At 44.6% G+C, this 25,494-nt stretch overlaps 1 protein-coding gene across 1 annotated transcript; it reads left to right on the top strand.

Moving 5' to 3' along the window:
• Nucleotides 1-4,069: 4,069 nt before the first annotated feature.
• Nucleotides 4,070-25,273, top strand: SELENON (selenoprotein N). The gene is made up of 11 exons (XM_060275794.1): nt 4,070-5,189; nt 9,274-9,404; nt 9,767-9,979; nt 11,011-11,135; nt 15,364-15,501; nt 16,977-17,058; nt 17,805-17,993; nt 19,623-19,728; nt 19,967-20,079; nt 20,295-20,396; nt 21,783-25,273. The coding sequence occupies exons 1-11, from the start codon at nt 5,156-5,158 to the stop codon at nt 21,951-21,953; spliced, it is 1,404 nt and encodes a 467-aa protein (XP_060131777.1). The 5' UTR covers nt 4,070-5,155; the 3' UTR covers nt 21,954-25,273.
• The last annotated feature ends 221 nt before the right edge of the window (nt 25,274-25,494 follow it).

Raw genomic sequence — 25,494 nt, 5'->3', positions numbered from 1 at the left:
GGCACCCCTAAAAAAGCTCACCCAAATTTTTCCTCCTCCCTAAAAAAAGCTGAACTATGACCTGAAGCCCTAAACAAAAATGGGCCTCCCTCCCTCCTAAAAGAAGCTCAACAAGTTTGACCTAAACCCCCCAAAACAGGGCTTCCCTTCCTTAAAAAAACTCAACAGCTTTGACCTGAACCCCCCAAAAGGGGGTAGATCACTCCCAGTTTTTAACTCTGTGAGTAGATCAGAGTCTCTTGGGAGGTGGCCACCCCTGATTTACAGTATACAGATGCAGGAGGAGGGGCAGACTGGAACACCAATGCTTTTTATAAACATCACTGTGTCTATCAAAGCTACAGCCCCCCCCCCTTCTTATTCACTTCCTTTTAGCCTTGCAGGGCCACCTTAGTCAAATTGAATCCTCTGCACCCTCATTAAATCGCCAATAGAACTGTTAATGCGATCCCTGAATGCCCATTAACAACTCCCACTGAATAACAATAGGGTGAATAGGGTGGACCTTAAGTACTGGTAGCCACTTTGCTTTATTTATTTGATGTGTTTTTGTTACAGCTGTGTTCCCGCCCCCAGCAAGTGGAGAGCTGCTCTTGCTAAAGCAAAGCCCTTTCCACTTCAGTTTTTGGAGGGGCAAAGTATTGGTTATGGTCTGTAAAATACAATAATTTTTTGCTTCTAGGGGGGGCAGCTGCCCCCTCCTGCCCCCCCCTGTCTACACCCATGGTGAGCTTAGCTTGAAAGAATGCAATGAGAACTTTGCTCATGGAAGCTGGAGCAAGAAAGTTAGCTGTGACTATTATTTAATACTTTACAGCCTCGCCATGTGTTGGGAGCGCATGACATTACCTCTCCCATTTCTGTCAATGTGGATTGTGCCGTAGAAATTCTTGAATGAATTCCGCCCAGCTGAATGTTAAATGTAAGGGGTTTTGTCCTGCTCAACGCTAAGAAGCTGGGATGGGCTGTTATAGGGTTACACCAGGCTTTTGGTGAGTTGGGAAGGAATGTTTCCCAGTGCTTAAAACTCTCCACTTTTTCTGACCCAGGGAATACAAATCATCTTCACTATGCCCAAGTCAGTGTATAGCTTGGATTTCTTGAGTTCAAGAATTAAGAAATGTTTTGGTATGGAAAATACTTCGGCGTTGAGGAAGCTCAGTGGTAGAGCCCATGGGTTGCATCTGATGCTAGTGCTACACAGAGTATACCCATTGAAATAAATAGACATGACTAACATGGGTCCATTGTTTTCAATAGGTCTACTCCGAGGAGAACTGTATGCAAAAGAATCTATATTTATCTCCAGGAAGGGCCCCAGTCAGAAACCCTGCAGAGCTGCTGCCAGTCAGTAGAAACAAGAGGGACCAATGGGTCCGGTCTGGCTAATCACAAACCTTCCTGTGCAGGAGGTTTTCCAGGATTTCACGAGAAAGGAGCATAGCTCAGTGGTAGAGCACCTGCTTAGCATACAGAATCCCTATCATCTCCAAATACACTCCACTGTGAAACTCTGGAGAGCTGCTGCTACTCAGCATAGACTATACTGAGTTAATTGTTTGACTTGCAATGGTAGCTCACCATGTTCCTCTAGTCACAGCCAGTTCATTTATATATTAGGTTTCCTACACATGCATTGTGCTCAAAGCAGTTCACTGAAAACAAAGTGGCAGCAGTCTAAATACAATTAACAGCACCTTCTTATTGGTGATGTCTTTCTTGCCTTAGCATATCTTAATTTGCTGTTCAAAGAGTGAAGAAGCTAGGAAGCTTTGCTGCAGCAGAAAGTCCAATTAGCGGCTTCCAGGTGCACACTCTCATTGACATGGGGCACAAGGCCCAGTGAATTGAGGGATTGTGGCTCAGGTGCGAAATCAACCCACCTCTAACGGCACCACATCGCATTGCGTCATTGCAGGGCTCCCTCTAGAATGAGGGTGGGGGACCTCGGCGCTAAGAGCTGAATGCAACCTCCCAGGCCTCACCACCTGACCTTTAAGACTCTCCCCAAGCTACAACCCTCCCCAGCCCTGCTTTGCACCCATTTGGAGTGTTTTTGCCTATGCAGGAATGTGTCCTTGGATTGCAATACAGTGGTACATTGGTTTACAACCATGATCTGTTCCGGATGTCCAAGGTGCACTTTCTCCAATAGGGCCCCCCCCCCAAAAAATTGGTTGTAATCCCAAAAATGGGTTGTAATCCAAAAAAAGGGACATGCACTTCCGGGTTTGACGTGGTTGTAATCCAAAGCAGTTGCAAACCAAGGTACCACTGTAATGCCTATTGCTTGCCTGGATGGAGGCTAGAGATTGGTGTGTGAGTGTGAGAAACCAACTACTGTACAAAGGTAAAATTGGCAGTCAGTGCTCCACCCGTTTTTGCATTTGGCCCACCCACTGGTAGGCTGCCCAGAAGGGAATGCAACCCTTGATCTGGGAAAGGTTCTCCCTACCCCTACTCTGGAATTTAAGGCTCTCTGGGTACTCCTCTTCCTCTGAGCTTAGCTGGCAGCACTCAAACATGTAAGGCTGGGATTCCTGAATTGCTGGCTTCCCTGTTACTTCAGTTTGCATGCATCTTCAACTGCTCCCAACTCCTTCAATTCTGTGACTTTAGACAGTCATGTTTTATTGCCATACAGGAATTGCCGCTCTGCTGTCGGCGCCACTTGGAAACCCAAGTAGCCTGAAGTGGTCTCAATATCCACCCAAACTACTGCACTTTTCACATTCACAGTGTGTCCATAGCTTTTATTTGGATTTGGAGCTGCTCCCTGGTGCATTTCGGAATGCGAAATGTGACTGTAACCTTTACGGTTCATGCACAGGGGTTGGTTCTATAAGTCCATGCTATCGGAGGAGCACAGATCAAACTCCACGGTTCACTGGCTAGTGCTGAGCCAAACAAAAATATCTGCAGGTCTGCCAGCTACCTGTGGACAATTCCCTGACAGTTCGGGTGAGTCGGATGCGATTTCCATGGCAGGGATGCTCCTTGACTAACAAACGGGGTGTGGATTATTTAGGTAGGTTTTCCTTAAGGAAAAAGAAAGGAAAGACTTTCATATTTTTCTTCTTGCAACATCAAATGTGATTCATGTGTGCCACTTTGGGTCTCAACCGTGCAGGGAGACCAATCCCTACTCCAAAGAGAGTCTAAGTAAGCAGTGAAGAATGTAAGAAAGTCTCTGCTGGATTCAACCAAGGCCTTATCTAGACCTTTTCTCCAGAGAGAGAGAAGGGAAGCAGAACCACTCCACCAACTCTCAGCTCTTGCCTGTCCTTGAATTGTTTCCAGTTAATCCAGGAGTAGCCAGTGTGGCACCCCCAAGATGTTTCTGGATTCCAGCTCCTATCAGCCCCGACTTTTGGGGCTGATGGGAACTAGAGTCCAATAACATCTGTTCTGTTCAAAAGGGGGAGGGAGACCCTTCTCCAACCTTTAAAGTTAAAAGCAAACTTGTGAGATCTGATCACTGATCTCCTACATCTCCTCTGTTTGGAACCTCAGCCCACTTAATGTATCCAATGACGCATTCTCCTTCTTCCCAAAAAACGTGTCAGAGATAACGGGTAGTTTCACAGGTGCCAGGGCAGATTTGTGGTTCTCTAAACTCGGGTTATGAGTTAAATTGAAATATTTTAATTTGAATGGCTTCTGATTTATATATGCTAAACTATTAATTTTATTGTATAGTTTATATTCATTGTTTCAAATTATATGCCTCCTGCCCCCCCCCCCCCGGGTGGGTAGAAGTTCTTATTCTGCACAGAGCCATGTAAATAAATGTACGTGTTATTATTTCAGGCTGTACGCCCAATTCCAATTACCCGGCAGTAAGAGCCATTGAATTCATCAGGACTTACTTATGAGTAGACATGAGTAGACATGCTTGCATTGTCACTTGTGCATATCAACAACTCTCTTATTTCCCAAACAGGAGACAGCTCTGAAATCTTTGGGAAACGAAGGTCTTTTCCTGTTTGCGTCCCTGGATACGAACAATGACCTGTACATCAGTCCTGAAGAGTTCAAACCAATTGCAGAGAAGCTAACTGGTAGGCATCTAATTTTTTGAGTAGACAAATACATGTTCATCTTGCTTTTTAAAAAAACAAAAACAAAACATGGCCCTTGAGCACAGATTGTCTAGTTCTTGCATTGGGTTTGTCACTCATTCATTGTCTGCTTAATCCCCGAAGGAGAGGACGACAACATTCCAGCCATTTTTTTCCAGCTGGAAAACTGAAGTAATAATCCAGACCAGGCTTTCCTAACCTGGTCCCCTCTGGCTTTTTTGGACTACAATGTCCATCAGTCCTAGCTGGCACAGGTGTGTCAGCTGGGGCTGATGGGAGTTTTAGTCCAAAATAGCCAGAGGGCAAAAGGTTAGTAAAAAGCGTTTGAAACCATCTCATTCTCTTGTTACCATTGATTCCCTAGGCAAGCATGGAACTGCTGTTATAGGTCCCCCACTGCTGGTGAAATTGGGTTTGAAATCAAAGCACCCCAGGGGAAGAGGATGAACCTTCCAGAGATAGGGCACATCCAATGGTGGTTCCAACAGCAAAAGAGCAGCAAACATCTAGTGAAAATGAACAGTTAGTAAGAGTTATGCATGGGTAAAATTCTATTTTATTTTTACTTTTAAGAAACATTCTTAACCTGTGGTCCCCAAGGCAGCTTGCAACTCATCATGTACAGCGATAGTGTCATAAAAAGACAAAACAATTAACATATAAGATAGATGAAAAATCCCAAGCGCAGCATCATAAAACCCTGCACAGCGGGGGATAGCATAAAACAGAATTGCTCATTAATCTCTCACCATTAAAAGCCCAGGCAAAAAGGAACAGGTTTTTGCCAGGGACCTAAATGCCACTAAAGCGCATGCATTTTAAAGGTCAGCCTTAAATATGTGCCTTTCATGGTGTATATATGTCAGGATCCTATCTGACCCATGACCTTTCCCCCGGAAGAGGCTTGGGACTCTGCAGAGAACCCCACCGCAGCTGAGCACCTGGAGGAACTTGCAAAAGTCCCAAGGCAGACTGAACCGTCCCGTCTTGCTTGGGCTACCCCAATCACTTCTTCTCGCCACATCCCAAGCCCCTCCTTGGTCCCCGATTTTCCTCTTTGATTTTGAGCTAACATGTCATGGCAGGGGGAACATGGATGTCACACAGGTAAGCCTTCCCGTCTCGAGTCTCATTCAACACCCTTTCCTCTTCTGGCTGCTGTTCCTTCTATGTTGGTCACATAAGGGAGCCATCCCAATCAGTGACCCTTTCTTAAACAGGATGATGTCACGTACTAAGTAGCCTATCCGATATGGCGTGTGATGACCCCACTGGAAGCAATAGATTGTCAACATTTGGGGGGAAAGGAATGCCAAAAGTCACCAAGAAGGGGAGGTTGTTTAGTTTTTGTTTTGGGGAACCAATGGAACTATTTTTAAAAAACCCCAGTATCTTTAGCTAAGCTCTGCTTTCATTGTGTGTGAGTACCATAGCTATTTGCATGGCTTGGGCTGCAATCCTATGTACGCTGAGCTTGGAAGAAGCCTCGCTGAACTGGGTCTAACCTCTGAGTAGAAATGCATAGGCTTGCACTGTTAAGCAGCTTAATCTAAAGGGACTCCCAATGTCCAGGAAGCATTGATGACTACCTGAAAGCATCTGCTGATAGCAACACAGCAGCCATTCCATGTTTCTTCTGGAGCAGCTGCTCAGGGACCTCCTAGCAACCCGTGCAGCTCCATTAAGCACCAAGAGCTGCCAGGTGACCCAAATGAGTTTCAGGTTTTTGCGGAGACTGTTTTGAAAAGTGTGCCATTTTGAAGTCCCCCTTGGGCATGCAAATGGCCTGCCTCTTGGTGTTTTCCGGGGAAAGCAAACATCATAAGCATATAAAAACTGGAGATCTCTTGGCAGGTGGGTGGGGTGGATGTTAGCTGCCCACAGCACACAACTGCTCTTGCCTTAATTCTCTTTGCTCGGGCGCTAGACTGATTTACACAACGAAAGGCTGCTAAGCTTTCTGTGTTTTTCGAAAGGCTTATGCACCAGACGCTTCTTTCACAAAGGGCAATTTTTCTAAATCTGCGGTTCCTATTGTCTGACTTGCAAAACTGCACGCGTTGGCTTTGTCTGGGGCTTAAAGGGGATTCAGAGCAGCTGAATGCAAGAGATACTGCTCTGCAGTAATGTGACCAGAGAGCTGGCGGGTGGCGAGGCGCACGCAATCTCGGGAATCTTTTTGCATACAGAAATTGCGGCACTTCCACCTGCTGGTTACTTGTGGGCTTGATGGCGCTCGCTTGGGCAGCCTGCCCGATTGCTCTCACAGCCAGCGCAGAGGGGAGCTGGATTCAGGCAGCCCTTGTTTCCTGCCCATCTGCAGAGCAGATAAAGGGGATTGTGACACCGGTGTTGGTTCTGCAGTCCTCACAGCTGCCTGCCTGTTGTGTTTGCAAGAGCATGAGCATTTGTGCCCCTGCGCTATCGTGCCAGACAAAGCGCAGAAAGAGTGGCTCTGTGGGCATCACCCAACACAGCAGCCGCCAGTTTAGTCATCCTGGGAGATCAGAATCTTCCCAGCCAAACTCCTCAGGGGCTGGCACCACAGGGTTTGCCCCTTCCCCAGGCTGAAAAACTTCACTGCCAGGTACAGCCTGGGGTAGGGAAAGTGGCTGCCTGGAATTAGAGTACAGACTGTATGCTGCCCACAGATCTCTCCTTGCCAGTCACAGCCTTGACATGCCCCCTTGGGAAATGTAGCAGAACGGCAGCGCTCTCACAGAAACGGTGTGTACTGTTGCACACTCAAGCTGAGAACAGGCACAAGAAATGAAAGAGCCTTGTTCAAAGCAGAATGCAAAGGAGTTGCTGGCAGTCTGTTGGTGCCCCCTGCTGCATGGAGATAGGACTGCTCAGCTGGGTGCTTCGTTTTGCTCTTCATCCTTCCCAGCCTTAGGGCCAATGACACACCTAGTAGTAGGAATGTGGGCTGAACACGTTTGGGTTCAGTTGTGCTTGTGGTGAAGTGAAAGCATGACACCTTCATGAAGACCGTAGCTCTCAACCCACAGGTGTGGGTTGCATCGTCTTGCAAACTAGGCATGCAGGGGAGCATTGGTGCAACGACCATGAATGCACACCTGTTCAGCCTGTGTCTCTGTCATTATGTGACACAGCAAAATCTTCTCACAGTCTGCCAATGGCCAGTCATTCTAGAGTGCAGCAAGGGCAGGGGGGGGGGAATAAGACTGTTTATATTGTTCTGCCTAGCCTAGCTGCCATCCAGTCCCTTCCCTCTTGGACTCCAGACAGCTGCTGCCACCATTTGGGTGAGAGGCAGAGAAAACAAGGCCCTTCCATTGACCTGTCTTGACAACTATTCACCCTGGTTTCCGTCAGTTGATTCTCCTTCATACCGGTAGGAACAGAAGAAGGACGCTGCTGGATGGGGCCAATGGCCCATCTAGTCAAGGATCCTGTTCTCACAGTGGCCAACCAGGTGCCTCCATGGGAAGCCCTCCAGCAGGACCTGAATGTACCTGCAACTCTCCCCCTTGTGAGTCTCAATAAAAGGCATACAGTGGAGGTAGTTTGTAGCTGTTGTGGCTAGTAGCCATTAGCATTACCCTCTGTGAATTTGAATGATCCTTTTTTTAAGTCATCCAAGCAGGTGGCCCCCATCAGTGCATCTCAGGGAAGAAAATTCCACAGTTTAAGTAAGCACTGTGTTTGTCTGTCCTGAATCCTGGCTTCTGGCTTCATCGGCTAGTCCTGAGTGCTAGGATTATGAGAGAGGAACCTTCCCGCCTTTATTTTGCTTTTACTTTCCTTTTCTTTCCTCCCTAAAGCATCTTTTATTTACCTTTTAGCAGGGCCTGTGTGGTTTCCAGTTGTTGTACAATGCCTCACAATTTTTTGTGCTTTACAAATAGATGCATACATGAATTCAGCTTCTCAGCTTCTCAGGGCTGTAATAATAATAATTATTATGATAAATTCTTCTTATTGCTATTATTATAGAGTTGTAGAAAAACCAAGCCGGTTCATATCATAGTGAAATGAAAACAATGCAGGAGACATACAGACTGGTAGGGGATATGCAGACTTAAATGTGCTGAAAGTTTGACTATAAATGGAAGACACTTGGTTTAATTTATTTAATTTATTTCATAAAATTTATACACCATTTGATTATAAAAATAAAAAACCTCAAAGAAGTTTACAGAAAGAATAAAGCAATAAAATTGCTTGTAAAAACAATTACAACAGTTGCTGAAAACGCTTAGAAATTTGAAACTTGCAATAAACTAAGAAACTTATCAGCATTCTAGATACCTGTGTAGGCTCCTCTAAACAAAAATGTTTTTAGCAGGGGCCTAAAAGAGAAGTGAAAAGTGAAGATGACCAGCCTGATATCATTAGACAGGGAGTTCCAAAGTGTAGGTTCTGCCACAATGAAATATCGGATTTCTTACAAATGAGGAAAGAGTATTATATAGCACCTACAGCAGTGCCAGTTCTGAAAATTGAAGTAGCCAAATGGGCATATAAGGGGCAAGGAGATCTCACAGGTAAGCCAGTGCCAGGTTTAAAGTAATACTGAGTTTTTAAAAGTTGTGCAAAAAATTTGTATAGCTATTTCTTATTTGCATATCTATTTAAATTGATATAGTAACACTTTATTTTCATAGCAGTGGTATGCGTAAAAATGAATGGATTTAATTAATTTTTATGCTATAGTTTTATAAGCAATCACTAATATTAAGAATACATAATGATTTTAAATCACAAGTTGCAGTATAATAATCCGCATGAAAACTGTTATATGCATTGGGGGAAAATAGTATTTTATTTTGTTATTTAAATAGTGAAACTTGCAGTTTTCGATGCAATAAGTTGAAGCTTTTGTAACAGGAACTATAATAGATTCACTGTGGCAGGGTGTTTTTTTCTTAATGTAATTCAGATGGCTACTTCTCAATTGGTAATGATTTGTGGATCACCAATAAAGTTATGTTAATAATAACACTGTGGATGGATCTAGACACATCAAAGAAGTGTTTCATTTAAACATGTTGTAAACTTTGTATGGGAAATCAGGTTGGCAAAAACAGAACTCCACAGTGCCATCTGGTGTCACAGTGTTATAATGCATATACAACGCATATCAAGCGCTTTTCCTTTGCCAGTGTAGCTGAGACCTATGTTAATGAAGTGCATACATAAATCTTATAACCCTTGATCTGTTCAGGCATTGCTCCAGTAACTGGGATTGAGGAGGAAGAGGTATTGGATCCCAATGGCGAGACTCTTTCTATCATTGCAAAATTCCAGCCCTTGCTTATGGAGACGATGACAAAGAGCAAAGACGGTTTCCTTGGAGTGGGTATCACGTTTAATTAGTGCTGCAAGTTTTAATCAGTAGATCAATCAACTAGAAGCATTAGTGGATTGATACAAAGGCTAGTCCAGTTTTAACCTTCAGGTCAATGAATTGAATGTGTGCTTGTTTTTCTGTTGCTTCAATTATATCGCTGTAACTGGGAATGTTAAATAAAGTGCTATGCAGTCTTTCCTTCTAGTAATAGCTTAGTTCAGGCATTGCACCAAACCGTGGTTCAGAAAGCTTAAGTATGGAGTAATGGTGTAATATCTGAATGTGTTGTGACCAGTCAGCCTCCAGCCTCATAAAGTGGAAGAGGCTTCACAGGGCAGCTTCCTAACGTGTCTCTCTGCCTCCGCAGATTTCTCACATTGCCCTTTCTGGGCTTCGCAACTGGACGGCTCCGGCTTCCCCTCTGAGCTTGATGTTCGCCCAGCAATTCAAGGCCTTCCTTCCGCCAAAGAATAAACTGGAACTTGCTGATCCTTGGTGGGTGATTCCCAGTGAGCTGAACATCTTTACTGGGTACCTTCCCAACAACCGTTTCTACCCTCCAGCCCCCAGAGGGAAAGAGGTAGGCAAAGTGTTCATCATTGCCATCAATTGGAAGGCTAGGGAGTAGTAACGATGGGTCATGTTTTGAGTGTTCAGAGTGCTTCATAGACGGCCTCCTTGCAATCCCATCTAAATCTTTATTGCTTGGCCAAAAGCCGTCTGCAGCTATACAATAGCTTCGTAAAAAGTGGGACACCACTCTAAATATGGTGAAGACACAAACTAGTAAGAGAGCCCATTACTATATTCAAAGTAGATTACTCTTACATACAGGTAACTCTCAACTTTCACACATTTAACTTGTGCACATTCAGCTTTATGTGCTTGGCAAAAAAAAAAATAGAAGTGGGGCAGAAAGGGGGCAGACAGCTGACTTTGGCAATCCCACCTGCCATCGAATCCAATGTGTTTTGATTATATGCAATTGGCTTTACGCACTGTCCCCAGAATGTAACCCCAGCATAAGTTAAGTGTCACCTGTACACTGATCTACTTAACAGAACTGCTGTATCCCTACTTTGATGCTTGAGGACGTGGATTCTGATAACGGACTCTACTTCTTGGGGGCTCAAATTAGTGCTTGCTGGCATTTGGATAACAGCATCATGCAGACACGGAAAAATGTGAGCAGCGCTGATTCCGCAATAGACACTCTTTTGGGAGCATCTCTGGTGTGCAAGGTGGTTCACTCAATTCTAGCACCTGGCTTGAGAGGAATTGGTGAAGGGGCCTTCCTTGCATGTGATATCTTGAATTCAGTGGCATCTGAACAATACAGAACAGTGAAAACAAGCAGATCTGTTTCCAGTCCTTGGCTGCCGTGTTCTGGAAAGATGGAGTATGGCATGTTAAAGCTCACTCACAGCAATATTCAGAATGCTGGAGGCTATAAATGGTTGAAAGCGGCTAAGAAAACAGAGAAGTTGACCCTCCTTCATCAGGTCCCAGATGCTGATTATTGAACGTGGCCTTGGAGGGGAGTAGTTTTGGGGTCTTAGGTTCACTGGCTACAACCTGCTGTACTCCCCTGTACTTTCCCCCCTAACATAGGTCATCATTCACAAACTCTTGAGTATGTTCCACCCCCGGCCGTTCGTGAAAACTCGGTTTGCCCCTCAAGGAGCTGTGGCCTGCATCCAAGCTATTGCTGAGTTCTACTATAAGATAGCCTTCAGGTAAAGTTGCGAAAGGGGAGGGCGCTTGCGGTTAGACTGGTTGAATAAATGTTACCTTCACATAACCTTTGCCATTTCCCCTCTTCTTTCCCTGCCCTGTTTTCCTTTTCTGCTGTTTCTTCTATGTGAGCCTGCAGGCAGGGACTGCTTTGTTTAATTGATTGTATGTAAGCCACTGTTGGAGTCTTTTTGACCATGGTACAAATGCTCATAAACACATGAATTGTTCTTCTTTCTTGATCAGCGTTCCTTGCATTTATATGGGCCACATTTGTACATCTGCTTCCCTCTGCATAGATACTGGCTTGCTTCACTCCTCCTTGCTCATGCTGGGGAGAAACAAACCATGTTCCCTGTCCAAACCACTCCAACACACCACAAGGGCTAGCTTATTGTCATGGTTTATTTGTAGTGCAAATCCCAGGAATCATGGGCTATTTCTCCCTAGCATGGGGAGGAGTGAAGCAGAACATTCAATTCATGCACAGTAAACCATGGTTTAGAGCTTACTCACAGTGACGTGCTATAGCTGCTGTTAAGCAATATCATAGGAGATGCATGGACCATGTGTGTGTTAGAAGTCGTCCCACACACGAGTAGGACCTTGGCAAAGACACATGTCTGACTGGCATGTTCTCTCCCTCCTGGTCGATCGTTCTGGAGCTTCAAAAGCTTTCTTTTCTTCTAAAGCCAGTGTGGTGTAGTGGTTAAGAGCGGTAGACTTGTAATCTGGGGAACTGGGTTCGCGTCTCCGCTCCTCCACATGCAGCTGCTGGGTGACCTTGGGCTAGTCACACTTCTTTGAAGTCTCTCAGCCCCACCCACCTCACAGGGTGTCTGTTGTGGGGGAGGAGGGGAAAGGAGATTGTTAGCCGCTTTGAGACTCCTTTGGGTAGTGATAAAGCGGGATATCAAATCCAAACTCTTCTTCTCTTCTCCAGCCCAAACATCACAACAACTGATGCCAAAAAGCATTAGAACGCTTAGGAATCCGCAGTCTTCGCAGTTTGCGTAACAGACCTCAGCAACTCAGCATTTGGATAATCAATTTTATTTACATATAAACACACACAGAGCACTGCAACATGGCTCCCTTTCTCTCTAGCATCAGACAGCAAAGAGAAAGAACAAAGGACAATAGTCCCACTTCACGGAACACAGTAACACAAACATCCTGACTCCGTCACTTCCCACTCTGTGGAATGAAAACATATACCGCCATGTGATAGACAACAATCCCATGACTGCAGACACGGGCAATGAATCTTCAACAGTGGGTACTCCCCACATCAGCAGTGTCCTCTGTGGGAGCCGCTTGACGTTGGCATGGGAAGCCCCCATGTGATCCAAGCGACCAGTGCATAGCTGCCAAGTCTCCCGTTTTTCGCGGGAAAGCCCCGTTTTAAAAGCCATTTCCCGCTGGCAGCCCGGATCGAACAAAATCCCGTAAATCACCCGGATTTACGTTGCGCGTTGCTCCAGGCCTCTAGGGGGCACCCCAGCGAGTCCTGCCAGCTCCATGCAAAGTGGCTCCCCCGCCCCCTCCCTCCCGGCCGACTCTCCTGCAAGGCAGCGCCTCCAGTCAGGACTCAGGAGCAGCAGCCTTGCCAAAGCTGTTCCTCTCCCTTCGGCTCCTTCACTGTCTCGCAGCCCCGCCCCCCCCCCCAGCTGATGCAGCTCGCTCCTTTCCCGGCGGGGAAAGAGGCAGTTCCCTACCTGCGGCTGCAAGCGGTGGGGGTCAGACGCCTGTGTGGCGCTTTGCTTTGCTTTGCTTTGCTTTGCTTTGCTTTGCTTTGCTTTGCTTTGCTTTGCTTTGCTTTGCTTTGCTTTGCTTTGCTTTGCTTTGCCTCCCTCCCCCCCCCCTCTCAGCCAAAAGGGAAAGGGGGATGGGGAGAGAGAAGGCAACATTTGCATTAATTAAGCTATGCAGTTCGCTGCATAGACACTGATACAAAGGAATCCTCGCTTTACACAGCCTGATCCTGGCTGGACCCCCGCCCCCTTTCTGGCAAGGGATGAGGTCAGTCTCCGTCCTGCAACTTTGGGAAAGAGCTTGCAGGAGGACGCGCTTCCCTTACAGGCATGGGCGCTCTCTCTCTCTCTCTCTCTCTCTCTCTCTCTCTCTCTCACACACACACACACACACACACACACACAGACACCTCCCCGGCGGCTGGCTGGCAATGCTCCTGCGTCTGGATCCCGTTTAAGAGGCTGCACTAGTAAACCCCCCTCCCTCCCAATAGTACAAAATGCTGGGCATGTATGTGCAGGACAGGGTTGCCTTGAAGTCATCTAACATTCAAGACGGGCTGGGTTCTTTACGGCCCAGAGAGTAAAAAAGGTGAGTGATCCTTGCTGTTGCCCATTAAGGTGAGGGATCGATAGGACGGGTGGGGAAGAGCTCTGCCAGGCTTTTCCTGCAAGCTCTCTCTCTCTCCCTCTCCCCCTTCCTCTCTCTTTCTTTTGTTTTATCCCCAGGAGCATTTAATCCTAACCCCCTCTTCCTCTTGTGACACTCTAGTTCACTTCCATCTGGCAAATTGTGAAAATTATTACGATAAATGGCCTCAAAAGTTTTGTTTTTTAATATATCTTTTTAGCAGCACCTCCTCCTGTGCCCAGCCACATAAAAGAAGGAGCTGTGAGCTCAAATCCAATTTGCACCCCAAGTACAATAGATTTGCCTGGGGGCAGGGATTCAATTTGCATGTTGCAAATCCATGACATTCCTTGGTTTCAAATAAACAAAAGGTGCCTTTTGCAAGCCACTCTCTTGAGCTGGTTTAGGTAGCCAAAGCTTGCCAAATTATAGCAAACTGTTATTGTCCTTTCTTACTGCAATTGCTCCTCTGTTCCTGGTTTATGCTTTCTGGGCTGTAGCTCAGTATAGCCATAGCTGCCCTGCATTGCCTCAGGTTCAGTTGCAGGCATGCCCAGGTGGAGTCAGAAACTCTGGAAAGCTGCTGCCAGTCAGTGGACAATACTAAACAAGATTGTCTTATATAGTTGTCTCTTGAGAGCATACCTATTGCCATGGCAGAGAATCACATTATTGGGGTGTGTGTGTGTAACCAATATGATCCATGGATTGGAGCAATTCCCCTATGAGGAAATGTTCCAAAATCTGGGGCATTTTAACTTTTAGAAAAAAGGCAAGTAATTGTGGGTGGGAATGAAGAGATTTTTTTCCCCTTCTCATAATACTAGAACCAGGGAATATCCAATAAAGTGGATGTGAAATTCAATCTATTTTAGTATTTTAACTTTTTGTACGTTTTGAGATCCCCCCCCTTAATTTTATTGTTTTATCCGTTTGTAAACTGCTTTGAGGTTGTTGCTGTTGTTATTTTACAATCGATTGTAGTAAATAAAAATAAAATAAACCTGAAGGCTAGAGGGTGGTTTTGCAGGGCACATACCAAACTTTCTGTGGGATGGCCCCCCCGGAGCCCTTTCCAATGATTGTCACAGAGAAGCCCGTTTATTTATTTCTTGGAGTATTTTAATCATAGTATCACAGAACTGGACGGTTGGAAGGGACCCCCAAGGGTCCTCTAGACCAACCCCCTCCAGTGCAGGAATCACAGCACAAGCATCTCCCTGAAGCATCACTGCATTAGTGCATTTGGCATCCTTTTTTTGCAAGCATTTATTTCCTGCATCTGAGCCAGTGCTGCTCCGCCCATGTCTGGGCACCGGAAATTGGGCAGCGCCAGCACCGAAAGTCACTTCTACGTATGTCTGGACATGCATAGAAGTGACTTCCGGTGTCGCGCCGCTGCGATCCCTTATTTTTCTACCTGGAACTTGGCAGCTATGGACCAGTGAGATGTGGAGTTTCATATATTGAGGCAATAACACTACAAAGATAAATTAGACTTCAATCCATAGTGATGGCTCCATCTTAAGAGGAAGGTCTAGACTGTTTCCAACAAAAGATAGAGCAGCTGCCAAGCATACTTCCCATCCAGAAATCTGTTGCAGAACTGCAAGTATGGTAAATACAAGTAGTTCTGTGTGCAAATGTTGGTGGAAGAGAAAGCGTCCTTTATGGGCAAGAGTTGTGTGGGACTCTAGGATAGGGTCCCATGCTTTCCCCCCAGCTGAGGCCTCTCATTCAATGGCAAACACCATTAGCCACATAGCAGCTGGGCCTACGCTTGGCTTCTTCGCCTTCCTCAGGACACCTACTTACTTAGTGACAGTCTCTCTTATTTTCTTCCAGGATCCATGCAGAGTTCCAGCTGAATGAGCCTCCCGATTTCCCATTCTGGTTTTCCCCTGCCCAGTTCACAGGCTACGTTGTCCTCGCCAAGGACTCCTCCCACGTTCGAGAGTTCAAGCTGTTTGTTCCTAACAACAGGTGAGGGTTGCCCACTTCCAGCATCTTCTGATAAGAGACAAACACGCAAATGGCCTTTTTAACTTGAACGTGCAAGCTCCACACATTTGATTATTTTGCATTATTCTATTTTAAGTCCGCTTTCTGAGATTTTCGTAATAAGTGTCTTGGAAGTTGTTCATTTGTACAACAAGATCAGCTTAGCTTATGCTTCAGTTCTTAATAGATTTAAAGGGTTAGGGTTGTCTCTTTAAGAACACAAGATAGGAACATAAGATTCCACCTTACGCCAAGTCAGACATTTGGTCCACCTAGCTAAGTAATGTCCGTATTGACTGGCAGTGGCTCTCGAGTTTCAGGTAGCAGTCGCCCTCAGCCCTACTTGAAGATGCTGAGGGTCAAACCTGGGACTTTCTGCATGCAAAACAGATGCTGTATCAGTGAGATCAGGCTCTTCCTTTTTCCCCAGTGAACCTGCACATGCACTTATGTCAGCACCAGAGGCCCTGCTCTGTGTCCCCAGGGCAGCTAAGGTTTGCTAGGTTAGCAGAATGCTCTCCTGAGAGACGCCCACCTGGCCTTATCACTGCTGGCCTCTTTGCAAGGAGCAAAGGCATGGAGTTGCATTCAGCTCAGTCCTACTCAGGGTAAACCCATTGAAATGAATAAACCCTGTTATTCATGTCCATTAACTTCAATGGGTCTTCTTTGAGTAGGACTAGCATTGGATACTGCTACTGGCAGTCAATTTATTTCATATACCTACATACTGCTTTTCTCCCAAGGTGGATTACGATTAAAGTTTTAAAATACTAATACAAACAAATGGTATAGAATTTAGGCCAACAGACCAACTGATGGTCCCTTCAAGAACTGGTGGCGTGAGGTCCCAGGCCTAGGCTTCCTTGCTTCTACCTTCCTCCAGGAAACACACATGTCCAAAGTAGCCACAAAGGAAGAGGAGAGGGGCTACACCAGGGAGGGGGCACCTATGGTCATCCATTTGTTTTTGAACTACAGTTCCCATCATCCCTGGCCATTGCCCATGCTAGCTGGGGCCAATGGGAATTGGGAGTCCCAACAAGATCTGGAGGGTCACGAGTTCCCCATCCCTGGACTCCCCCCAACATTGTCTCAGGCCACTGATAGTCCTTCAGAAGCTGATGGCATGTTCTCCTTGCTTCTCTACTTCTGTCTTCCATCAGGGTGCGCAGGTATTTCTTTTAAAAATAACCATCTAAGGAAGATGGTTATTTCAGTAGGCATTTAGCTAACTGTAAATAGATTCCATGCTGCTTCCTTGGGAGGTCTGGTGTTTGGGGTCTTCGTTCGTTGTTTTTTAATCATTGCTTTCGAATGGTGTTAATTCATTGTAACCTACCTGAAGGTTTCCAGACTGAAGAGCAAGATAAAATATATTTTGATAAAATTAACAAACATTGTTTCAGCACATGTGGATATCCTGCGCCTGACTTTTTCTGGCTTTTTCTCACCAGGTCTCTCAATGTAGACATGGAGTGGCTCTATGGTGCCTTGGAGAGCAGCAACATGGAAGTAGATATTGGATACTTACCTCAGGTCAGTAGTGAGAATCGCATTTGGACTGTCTGTGCTGTTGTATTTACAGTACTGACCGATTCCATCTGATACATTTGCGTGCCTGGTTTGTATTGTTCTTTATATTCAGAAGAGTATAAAGTGTATAAAGCAAAAAGTTTCATTGTCTCCTTGGTTTTTGCAGCACATTTTGTTGAGTAGGAGGAGTGGCTATTGATAGTGGTTGGTAATGGTTCGTTTTTAAATATTACAGTGCTTTGAAGTTTACATTGTAGACTACCCTGGGATCACAGTGATGAAGAGTGGCTTAGAAATTGAATAAATACATAGCAAATAGCTAGATGGTTGCAACCTATCTTCTAGCCTTTTAGGAATAGGACAGTAGCTTAGGATCTGCTGGTAGATCATTAAGTGATTTGAAGTAGATTGGCAATGATTTCTGACCCCAGGTTATTTAACAATGGCAATCCCCACCCCTGTTGCACAGCTGAAGTGGGGGGGGGGAGAGCTGGAAGGAGGTAAGCAGATGTGGATTTCTGGGCTCAGAATTTTCTAGCTCCAGTCATATTTATTTGGCACCTTGCTCAGTTGAACCTCAAGCAATCTAGTAAAAAGAAAAATGCAAAGTAGATCCCACAAACACAATGTCTGCTCACCATGGCTCTAGGGTGCATTCCACATCCCTGTATGTGAAATCTCTATGGCACTGTCTGTTTTCTAGAGACCAGTGTATGTTCACTGAGAGTTAAGTGCCTTCTGTCTTGCAGATGGAACTGGAGTCTTTGGGGCCCTCGGTACCTTCCGTGATTCACGACGAAAATGGGAACGTGATTGACAGCAGAGACTCAGAAGGAGAACCAATTCAGTTCATATTTGAAGAAATTACCTGGCAGCAAGAAATAAGCTGGGAAGAGGCTGCCAGCAAACTGGAAGTTGCCATGTATCCATTTAAGAAAGTATGGATAGGGTCTACCTGGCATCTCCTTAAACGTGACTTTGGTGATTAAGTTATTCTGCCAGCGCTCCTGTATGGAAGGGCTAAATGCAGTGAGCCTTCCTAGTCTAATTTGGTGGTTGTGAAAGTGACCAGGCCTTGCAGTTTTTGATGTCTGCTAACACAGCATCACGGGACGCGGGTGGCACTGTGGGTTAAACCACTGAGCCTAGGGCTTGCCGATCAGAAGGTCGGGGGTTCGAATCCCTGCGACGGGGTGAGCTCCTGTTGCTCAGTCCCTGCTCCTGCCAACCTAGCAGTTTGAAAGCACGTAAAAGTGCAAGTAGATAAATAGGTACCGCTCCAGCGGGAAGGTAAACGGCGTTTCCGTGCGCTGCTCTGGTTCGCCAGAAGTGGCTTTGTCATGCTGGCCACATGTCCTGGAAGCTGTACGCCGGCTCCCTCGGCCAGTAACGCGAGATGAGCGCCGCAGCCCCAGAGTCAGTCACGACTGGACCTAATGGTCAGGGGTCCCTTTACCTTTAACACAGCATCACAGCAGTTCTATCCAAGACTCTGGGATCTTTTAAATGACTGTACAGTACATCCTTTTGATGGATGGATGCAAATGTTGGCAGAGGCCACAGAAGAATATTCTGATCGGAACCAGGTTTCTTAGGGCACAGGCAGAACCTTAAGTGCTGCTTTGTTCATCCTTCCTGTTATCTTAAGTCCCTGGTGCCATTTTAAAAAGTTGAAAGTTATGGAGGTGTCATGGAGGGCATTTTTCAGCTGCAAGCAGAGCAGGACACCCAGCAGGCTTAGCACTGTACTTACCTTATCAGCAGGAAACACAAGACATGTGTGGCTTGTGGGGGTTGAAACAAAGAGCGAATTTATAGCATGAGCTGTTAAATGCTATTCTCATTCATCCAGCAACCGGAACTGCCCTTCCACATCTAATTAATCAGCTGAAAAATGTGTAGTAAAAGCAGCCTGTGAAAAAATGTGCAGTTTGAAGTGATGGTTTATGGTTAGCTGTTTCCTTAAGAAGCCTGGGTTTCCTTAAAGGGGTTCATCTGTTTGACCTGTTCTGCGACTTTTAAGGGTTGTGATTAATCCATCTCTCACTTCAAAAAAAAAAAAAGTGCCGTCATAGGCTATAAAGCTTTGTATTTAAGGACTAGCCTAGTAGCCGTAGGCAAGAAGGAATTGGCTCAGATGTAGCTAGAGACCAGAAAAATCTTTTCCTGTACAGCAGCCCAAATGGTATAATGCTCAGAAATGGAAGGAGGGTACAATACCAACAAAGGAGGAATGGCAGACGAAACTGATGGGGTATGCAGAAATGGCTAGTTTAATTAGTAGAATAAGAGACCAGCAAGAAAGAGCTTTCAAGGAAGATTGGAAAAGATTTGTAGAATATTTGAAAAATTATTGTAAGCAAATTGAGGCGTTAGAAAGATTAAGAGTAAATTCAGCACTATAAAGTAAACTGAGATAAAATTGAAAAAAGAGAATACAAAATAACTAGAATATGCAGTGCTAAAGGGTAACCAAATCCATCAATGGGAGGGATCAATGTTAAATGTGTGGTTTGCACTCTGTCCCTCATGTTTTCAACTTTTTCTGTTGCTTCTTTTGGTCTCAGGTTTCCTACCTTCCCTTTACTGAAGCTTTTGAGAGAGCAAAATCTGAGAGTAAACTGGTGCACTCCATACTGTTGTGGGGAGCACTGGATGATCAGTCATGCTGAGGTAAGGTGCATTTCACATCACAGTTTGTTTTTAAAGGACATGTAAAAAAATCCAAAATCCATATTAGGGCCATTATTATTATTATTAGTAGTAGTAATATTCCTTTTTCACATAATATGAAATATTAAAAAGATATAAACATATACATTATACAGAAATATAATAATATTATGTATTGGTGGATTCCCCACCCCCTGCCCCACAAGCAAGTGTCCTTTTTCTTTCTGTCTTTGAGCAGGTTCAGGGCGAACTCTCCGGGAAACAGTCCTGGAAAGTTCGCCCATCCTCGCCTTCCTGAATGAGAGTTTCATCAGCACCTGGTCTCTGGTGAAGGAGCTGGAGGATTTGCAGGTAAGCATTCAGCTACACCAGCTCAGTGCTAGGTGCTAGCCTGTCAATACAAGGTGGTGGTGGTGACAGGTCAAGAATGGGTGCATGAAAACCCCAGAAGCATCCTCACCAGCACCTGTTCTAGACATCCAAAGAAACTAGAGCTGTCAATTTTGGACTAAGTGGGTGCTTTTTACAAGTGAAAGCAGTTTAAGACATGGATTTGTTTTCCACAGGCTAAGAGAGAGAACGAGATCAACAGCAAACTCGCAGACCTGCACCTTGAAAAGTATAACTTCCCCGTGGAGATAATGATCTGCCTGCCCAATGGCACTGTGGTAGGGCTCTGGCTCCCATTTTTTCCTTTGTTAATTCCTTCTTTTATGAATTTGTGATGTCTGCTGGGGATGGCAGTTGTCTCCCTCTGATATGCTTGCAGCAGCTGAGCATCTAACAGCTGCCTCTCAGAGCTGAAAAACAGTTTCATTTTGGAGCAATACAAAGTACTTGTGCTATAAGCAAGGCAGTTACAGATTGAAGCTGTCAAGGCATTTCGTAGTGATTGACTTTTTATTTCCTTTCCAAAAGCTCAGGAAACAAGGCCCACAAAAAGTCAGTAGGTTCACAAAGCGTGTTTCTTAATAGACACAGAATATTTCCGTGGGTACCAAATGGTATTGAAGAACTTGTAGAATGTTACCTTGGAGGAGGAGATAAGACTGAATGAGGTTTAGGAGAGAGTTCTATGCTTCACGTTGCAACGTTTAGTAGGCCACTTCATGTTTTTTTAATAAATTTTAGAATACCCATATCCAGAGCAGTTCCAAAACATTTTTTCTTTACTTGGGAGCTAGGTGCTCTCTCCCTCTCCATCTCCTTCTCTGTCTTTACACAGAGAAGCTAGACCTGATCAGGCAGCCATGATAAAAGTTGTTTTACTAAAACCATACTCTGCTCAGGCCACTTCTCTGCATTTTCCTGGATCCCTGAAGAACCTTTCACATTCCACATTTCACCTCCCGTCCAATAATAATAATAATAATAATAATAATAATAATAATATTTCTACCCCGCCCATCTTGCTGGGTTTCCCCAGCCACTCTGGGTGGCTTTCAACAGAACATTAAAAACAGAATAGAACTTTAAAAATTAAAAACTTCTCTAAACAGGGCTGCCTTCAGATGTCTTCTAAAAGTCAGATAGTTTATTTATTTGACATCTGATGGGAGGGCGTTCCACAGGGTGGGCACCACCACCGAGAAAGCCCTCTGCCAAATTGTACAGGCACACATTTCTGTTCACTTTTTGCCCTCTTTTAAACCATTTATTTTATTGGGTTGATTTGAGAAAGGAATACATGTATTTCCACTGTCTCCATTTTTGAAAGCTGAGGAAGGGAGCAGACTTTATCAGTAGCCACTACAGGCAAATGGGGTGTGGGGACTGGCTGGCTTACCTTGCCCTGTGGCCCCCAAAGAGGAGGAGGAGGAGGCCTCTTTTCATCACCCTCAGCAGCAGCCACCTCTTTAAAATTGAAGTGCATCAGCCACCTTTGCCTTGAAGCAGTAGGTGCTAGATTTAAACGGTGCAGTGCATCCTGCTCCTTGGGAGTACAGGGCAAGTGGGCTTCAGCCTCCATCCACCTGCAGTGACTACTGGGAGAAAAGAAAACAAACGTAGGGATTGAAATGGTCTTTTCCTAAGCACATCCTCCCATTTCCCAGGTCCACCACATCAATGCCAACTACTTCCTGGATATTACTTCTATGAAGCCTGAAGAAGCTGAGAGCAGCATCTTTAGTTTCTCTGCCACTTTTGAAGATCCCTCAACAGCAACTTACCTCCAGTTCCTGAAAGAAGGACTTCAGAGAGCAAAGCCGTTCCTGCATGCCTAAACAGAGAAGCAACCCAATGCCCTCCTATTGATCACCAAAGACACAGGAGTTCTTGTTTCTGGCACTCCTTGAGCTCATGCAGGGCACAATACTGAATAGTAAAATGCTGTCCTTGATATCCAGTCAAGTAAGTGTCCCTCAAAAATATGAAGCTGCTACCCCTGCAATTACACGAATTATTTTCAGGACCATTTTGAAAGGAACTGGTCTTATTCTTCTTCTAGCTATTGGAAACAGATCGTCCTGCAGCCAACAGTAGAGACTGGGAACAGGGCAGCACACAAGTCTGAGATGGGGACTGTGGTTCCTGGGCTGTGGTGTGTGAGGTCAGCAGGTTGCTTCTCACACAAAGCCTGAATTCAGTTGTTACTGTTCCCTTAGTAAAAAGGCTGTGTTGATTCGTGAGTGGGATACCATGTTTTTGCATTGGCTCTGGCGTCTGGTCCCATTCATGGCCCTGAATTGCTCTTACATTGCGAAGGCCTCCACATTGTAGAACTGTTTTTACTAAGCAAAGCACCATGTAGCTTTGGACAACTTAAGGAGATTGCAGGTTGCATGTTCAAGATCAGAGCCTACATGGATGACACTGAGCGTATAGGAGCATAGGAAGCTGCCTTATACTGAGTCAGGCCGTTGGTCCATCCAATATTGTCCACTCTGCCTGGCAGCAGCGCCCTGGGATTTCAGTAAGCAAAGCATTCCCAGCCATGCCTGGAGATGCTGGGGATTGAACCTGGGACCTGCTGTATGGAAAGCAGTTGCTCTAGCACTGGGCTACGGTTATTTCCCAAAGCAACACCTGTGTTATTTGCTACACTCACTCCTGGCTAACAAGGAAAGACCTGTGTGTTTGCTACACTCCCACTCTTGTCTGGAGGGCTGCTCAGGTGGGTGCTATTTCACAGACAGGAGAACCTTTGAAACAAACATTTTAGCATGGTTAAACCAACCCACAAAAGGCTCTGCAGACCCCTCCGGGGGCCAGATTTTTTCCTAGGGCTTCCAGCTGATGATCCTATGCATTTTCATCATTGTGACTTCAAGTCAAGAAAAACCAGTTGCTCTTTCCTAAAGCGCATACAGTCTTAGGGGGCTACGTTCAAAATAATCATGTCACTGCCCAAACCTAAATCGTGTTTAAGGGTGATTTTACATAGGTAACTGATTTATTCCTCCACTACAGAGTTTGTTCTGAGTCACAATCACATGGTTCCCACGCCCATAATCCTGGGCCTGCAGAGTGTTCTAAAATGGGGCTATTTATTCCAAAATTGCTTTTCTTCTTTGCCATACGATGCCGTCCATGCAGTAATGCCACTTTGCATGTACAGGGAGAAGAATCAGATCTAAGAACTGGACAATGTTCCTGAGAGCTCATCCTGTTCAATAGTTTGTTTGAAGAAAGAATGTCCCCTGTTTCCCTACTTCTCATTACATTTCCCAGCATTAATTTTAGTGGGGTGGGAACTTGTGTGGGATTTGCACTTTGTTAGTGACTGATGTGATAGAAACACACTGCAGAATTCACCGACGGGGGGGGGGGGGGGGAGAGAGAGTGGCGCTTGCAAGCAGTATTCATTTCCCTCAACAGCATTATTCTTCAATTGCCTTCTGCGGCTTTTATTAGTGATAGGAAAGGGAGCCAATAGCTAAACATCAGCATTTCTCATTTGGGGGAAAAAGCACTTTTCAATTTCAGCTGGATTTTCAAGCATTTAAGTTTAGACTGTCTCTGAATGCTATTCAGCTTCTGTTCAAGAAGCAATTACTGTCAGGTCCACTTCAGAACGTTAAGTCTACAGCCCTGTAGCCACTTACCTGGGAACAAGCCCCATTGAACTTGGTGGGGCTTACTTCTGTCGGACTGTGTAAATTAATAAACCCAGCTGCTGAGTCTCTTGATTAGAAAAGTGTTGTTGTTGTTTAAACTTTGTCCTACTCTTCTGATTAGATTACCAAGAGCTTTGAGTGCTGAATAAAGATCTCCCTCTTCATTTGCTATGGTCTGTGAAAATAAAGAAAACCATGGCAAACAAAAGCAATCTAGTACCTCCCTAGGAACTGGCCTTCTGGTATATAGGGCTGCTATTGTTGCAACCCTAAATGCTGGCATTTGCCGGCCTGGCACCCTCCAGCTGTTTTGGACTACAATGCCCACCAGGTTGGTGAAGGCTGCTATGCCAAGGGGCCTTGGAAGGGCTTTGATCCTAAAACAAGGATTATAAATACTCCTTTAATAACAATAAGTGAATGGACCTAGGAGGAGTGAGTCTCCCTGAATGCATAAGGACTCCCGAGTAAACATGTAATAGAATTGCACTGTAAAACGCTAACAGTCTAGGGATACAAAAGAGTGCAAGCCAGGACCGATGGCAATTCTTTCTTCTACGCCGCTATTCAAGGTGCAGGAGCCTTGCCCTGTTTTGCACCTGGCTACACTAACCCAGTCTAGTTTTCAAGCCATGGACTTCAAGCAAAAGTTGTGTCTTAAATTTTTTTAAAATGTTGCCAACTTTTTTCATATTATCTCTCTATATATTTCAAGAATTTTATAAATATTTTGATAACTCCAAAGAGAGAAAAAATTAGGTGTTTGTTACATTTTTTTTCTCCCTGTTCATCTGTACTTTGTGATGGTATGATCTTAAACCAAGAGTGGGTCATGCCTGATTTTTGACAGTTGACTGTTGGAGAAAAGGAATCCCTGTGATTTTTCTCTCTTCTTTTTAAAAATGTTTACTTAAAAATGTGTATGTGTTTTTGTTTTTTGTTTGCTAAACATTTACTTAATAGAGAGGATTCATTTAAAATGTGAGCTTTCTCCGATGCTGTACATTCTCTATTACATTGGGAATGTTTCAGACCTAATCAGTGTTACTAGTCATAAATTATATTAGAGGACAATTGTGGGTAGTTTTTTTGTAGCAGTATTGAAGAAAGTTTAAGATTTCCTTAAAATGCAGAAAATATGTGGTCAGTAATGTGTTAATCTACTTATTTTTAAACTTGATATTTTTTTAACTAACTGATGTAATCCATATATTTATTATCTTAACCTGTGGCACTCCTCCCCACTCCAGATCCTAAATGTGTTCTGGTCACTCTGAAACTAAACTGGTGTATTTGATTATTATAATTATTCAGTACAGCATAAAGAAATCTGTGTACCTACAACATACTTCCTTTTAAAAAATTTTTAAAAAGACTTCAATGTGTTTCAATACCTAAGCACACATTTCACTAATACAAGTAACATGCCGTCCAGTTCAGCAAATTTGCTTAATGCTCTAGCAAAACTTTATGAGTATATTCTTGTATGGAATGTCCTCAGCACATTGCAGCTTTGTTTACTTTTTTCAGTAATAAAAATTGAGAACCCAATGTGTGTGTGCTTTATATTTTGATACAGTGGCAATATACATTATATTAGAAATGTTTAAAAGGGAATGGCAAGGCTGACATTTTAGCATACAGTGGAAGATGTATATGTGAGTGATGTCAGAGCTTTTAAAAAATGCAATAAATAAATCCATAGGGG

This window comes from Zootoca vivipara, chromosome 6, assembly GCF_963506605.1.
Source record: "Zootoca vivipara chromosome 6, rZooViv1.1, whole genome shotgun sequence".
NCBI lineage: Eukaryota > Metazoa > Chordata > Lepidosauria > Squamata > Lacertidae > Zootoca > Zootoca vivipara.
Note: the sequence above shows the minus strand (reverse complement) of the source record. Positions and strands in the feature narration are given on the sequence as shown.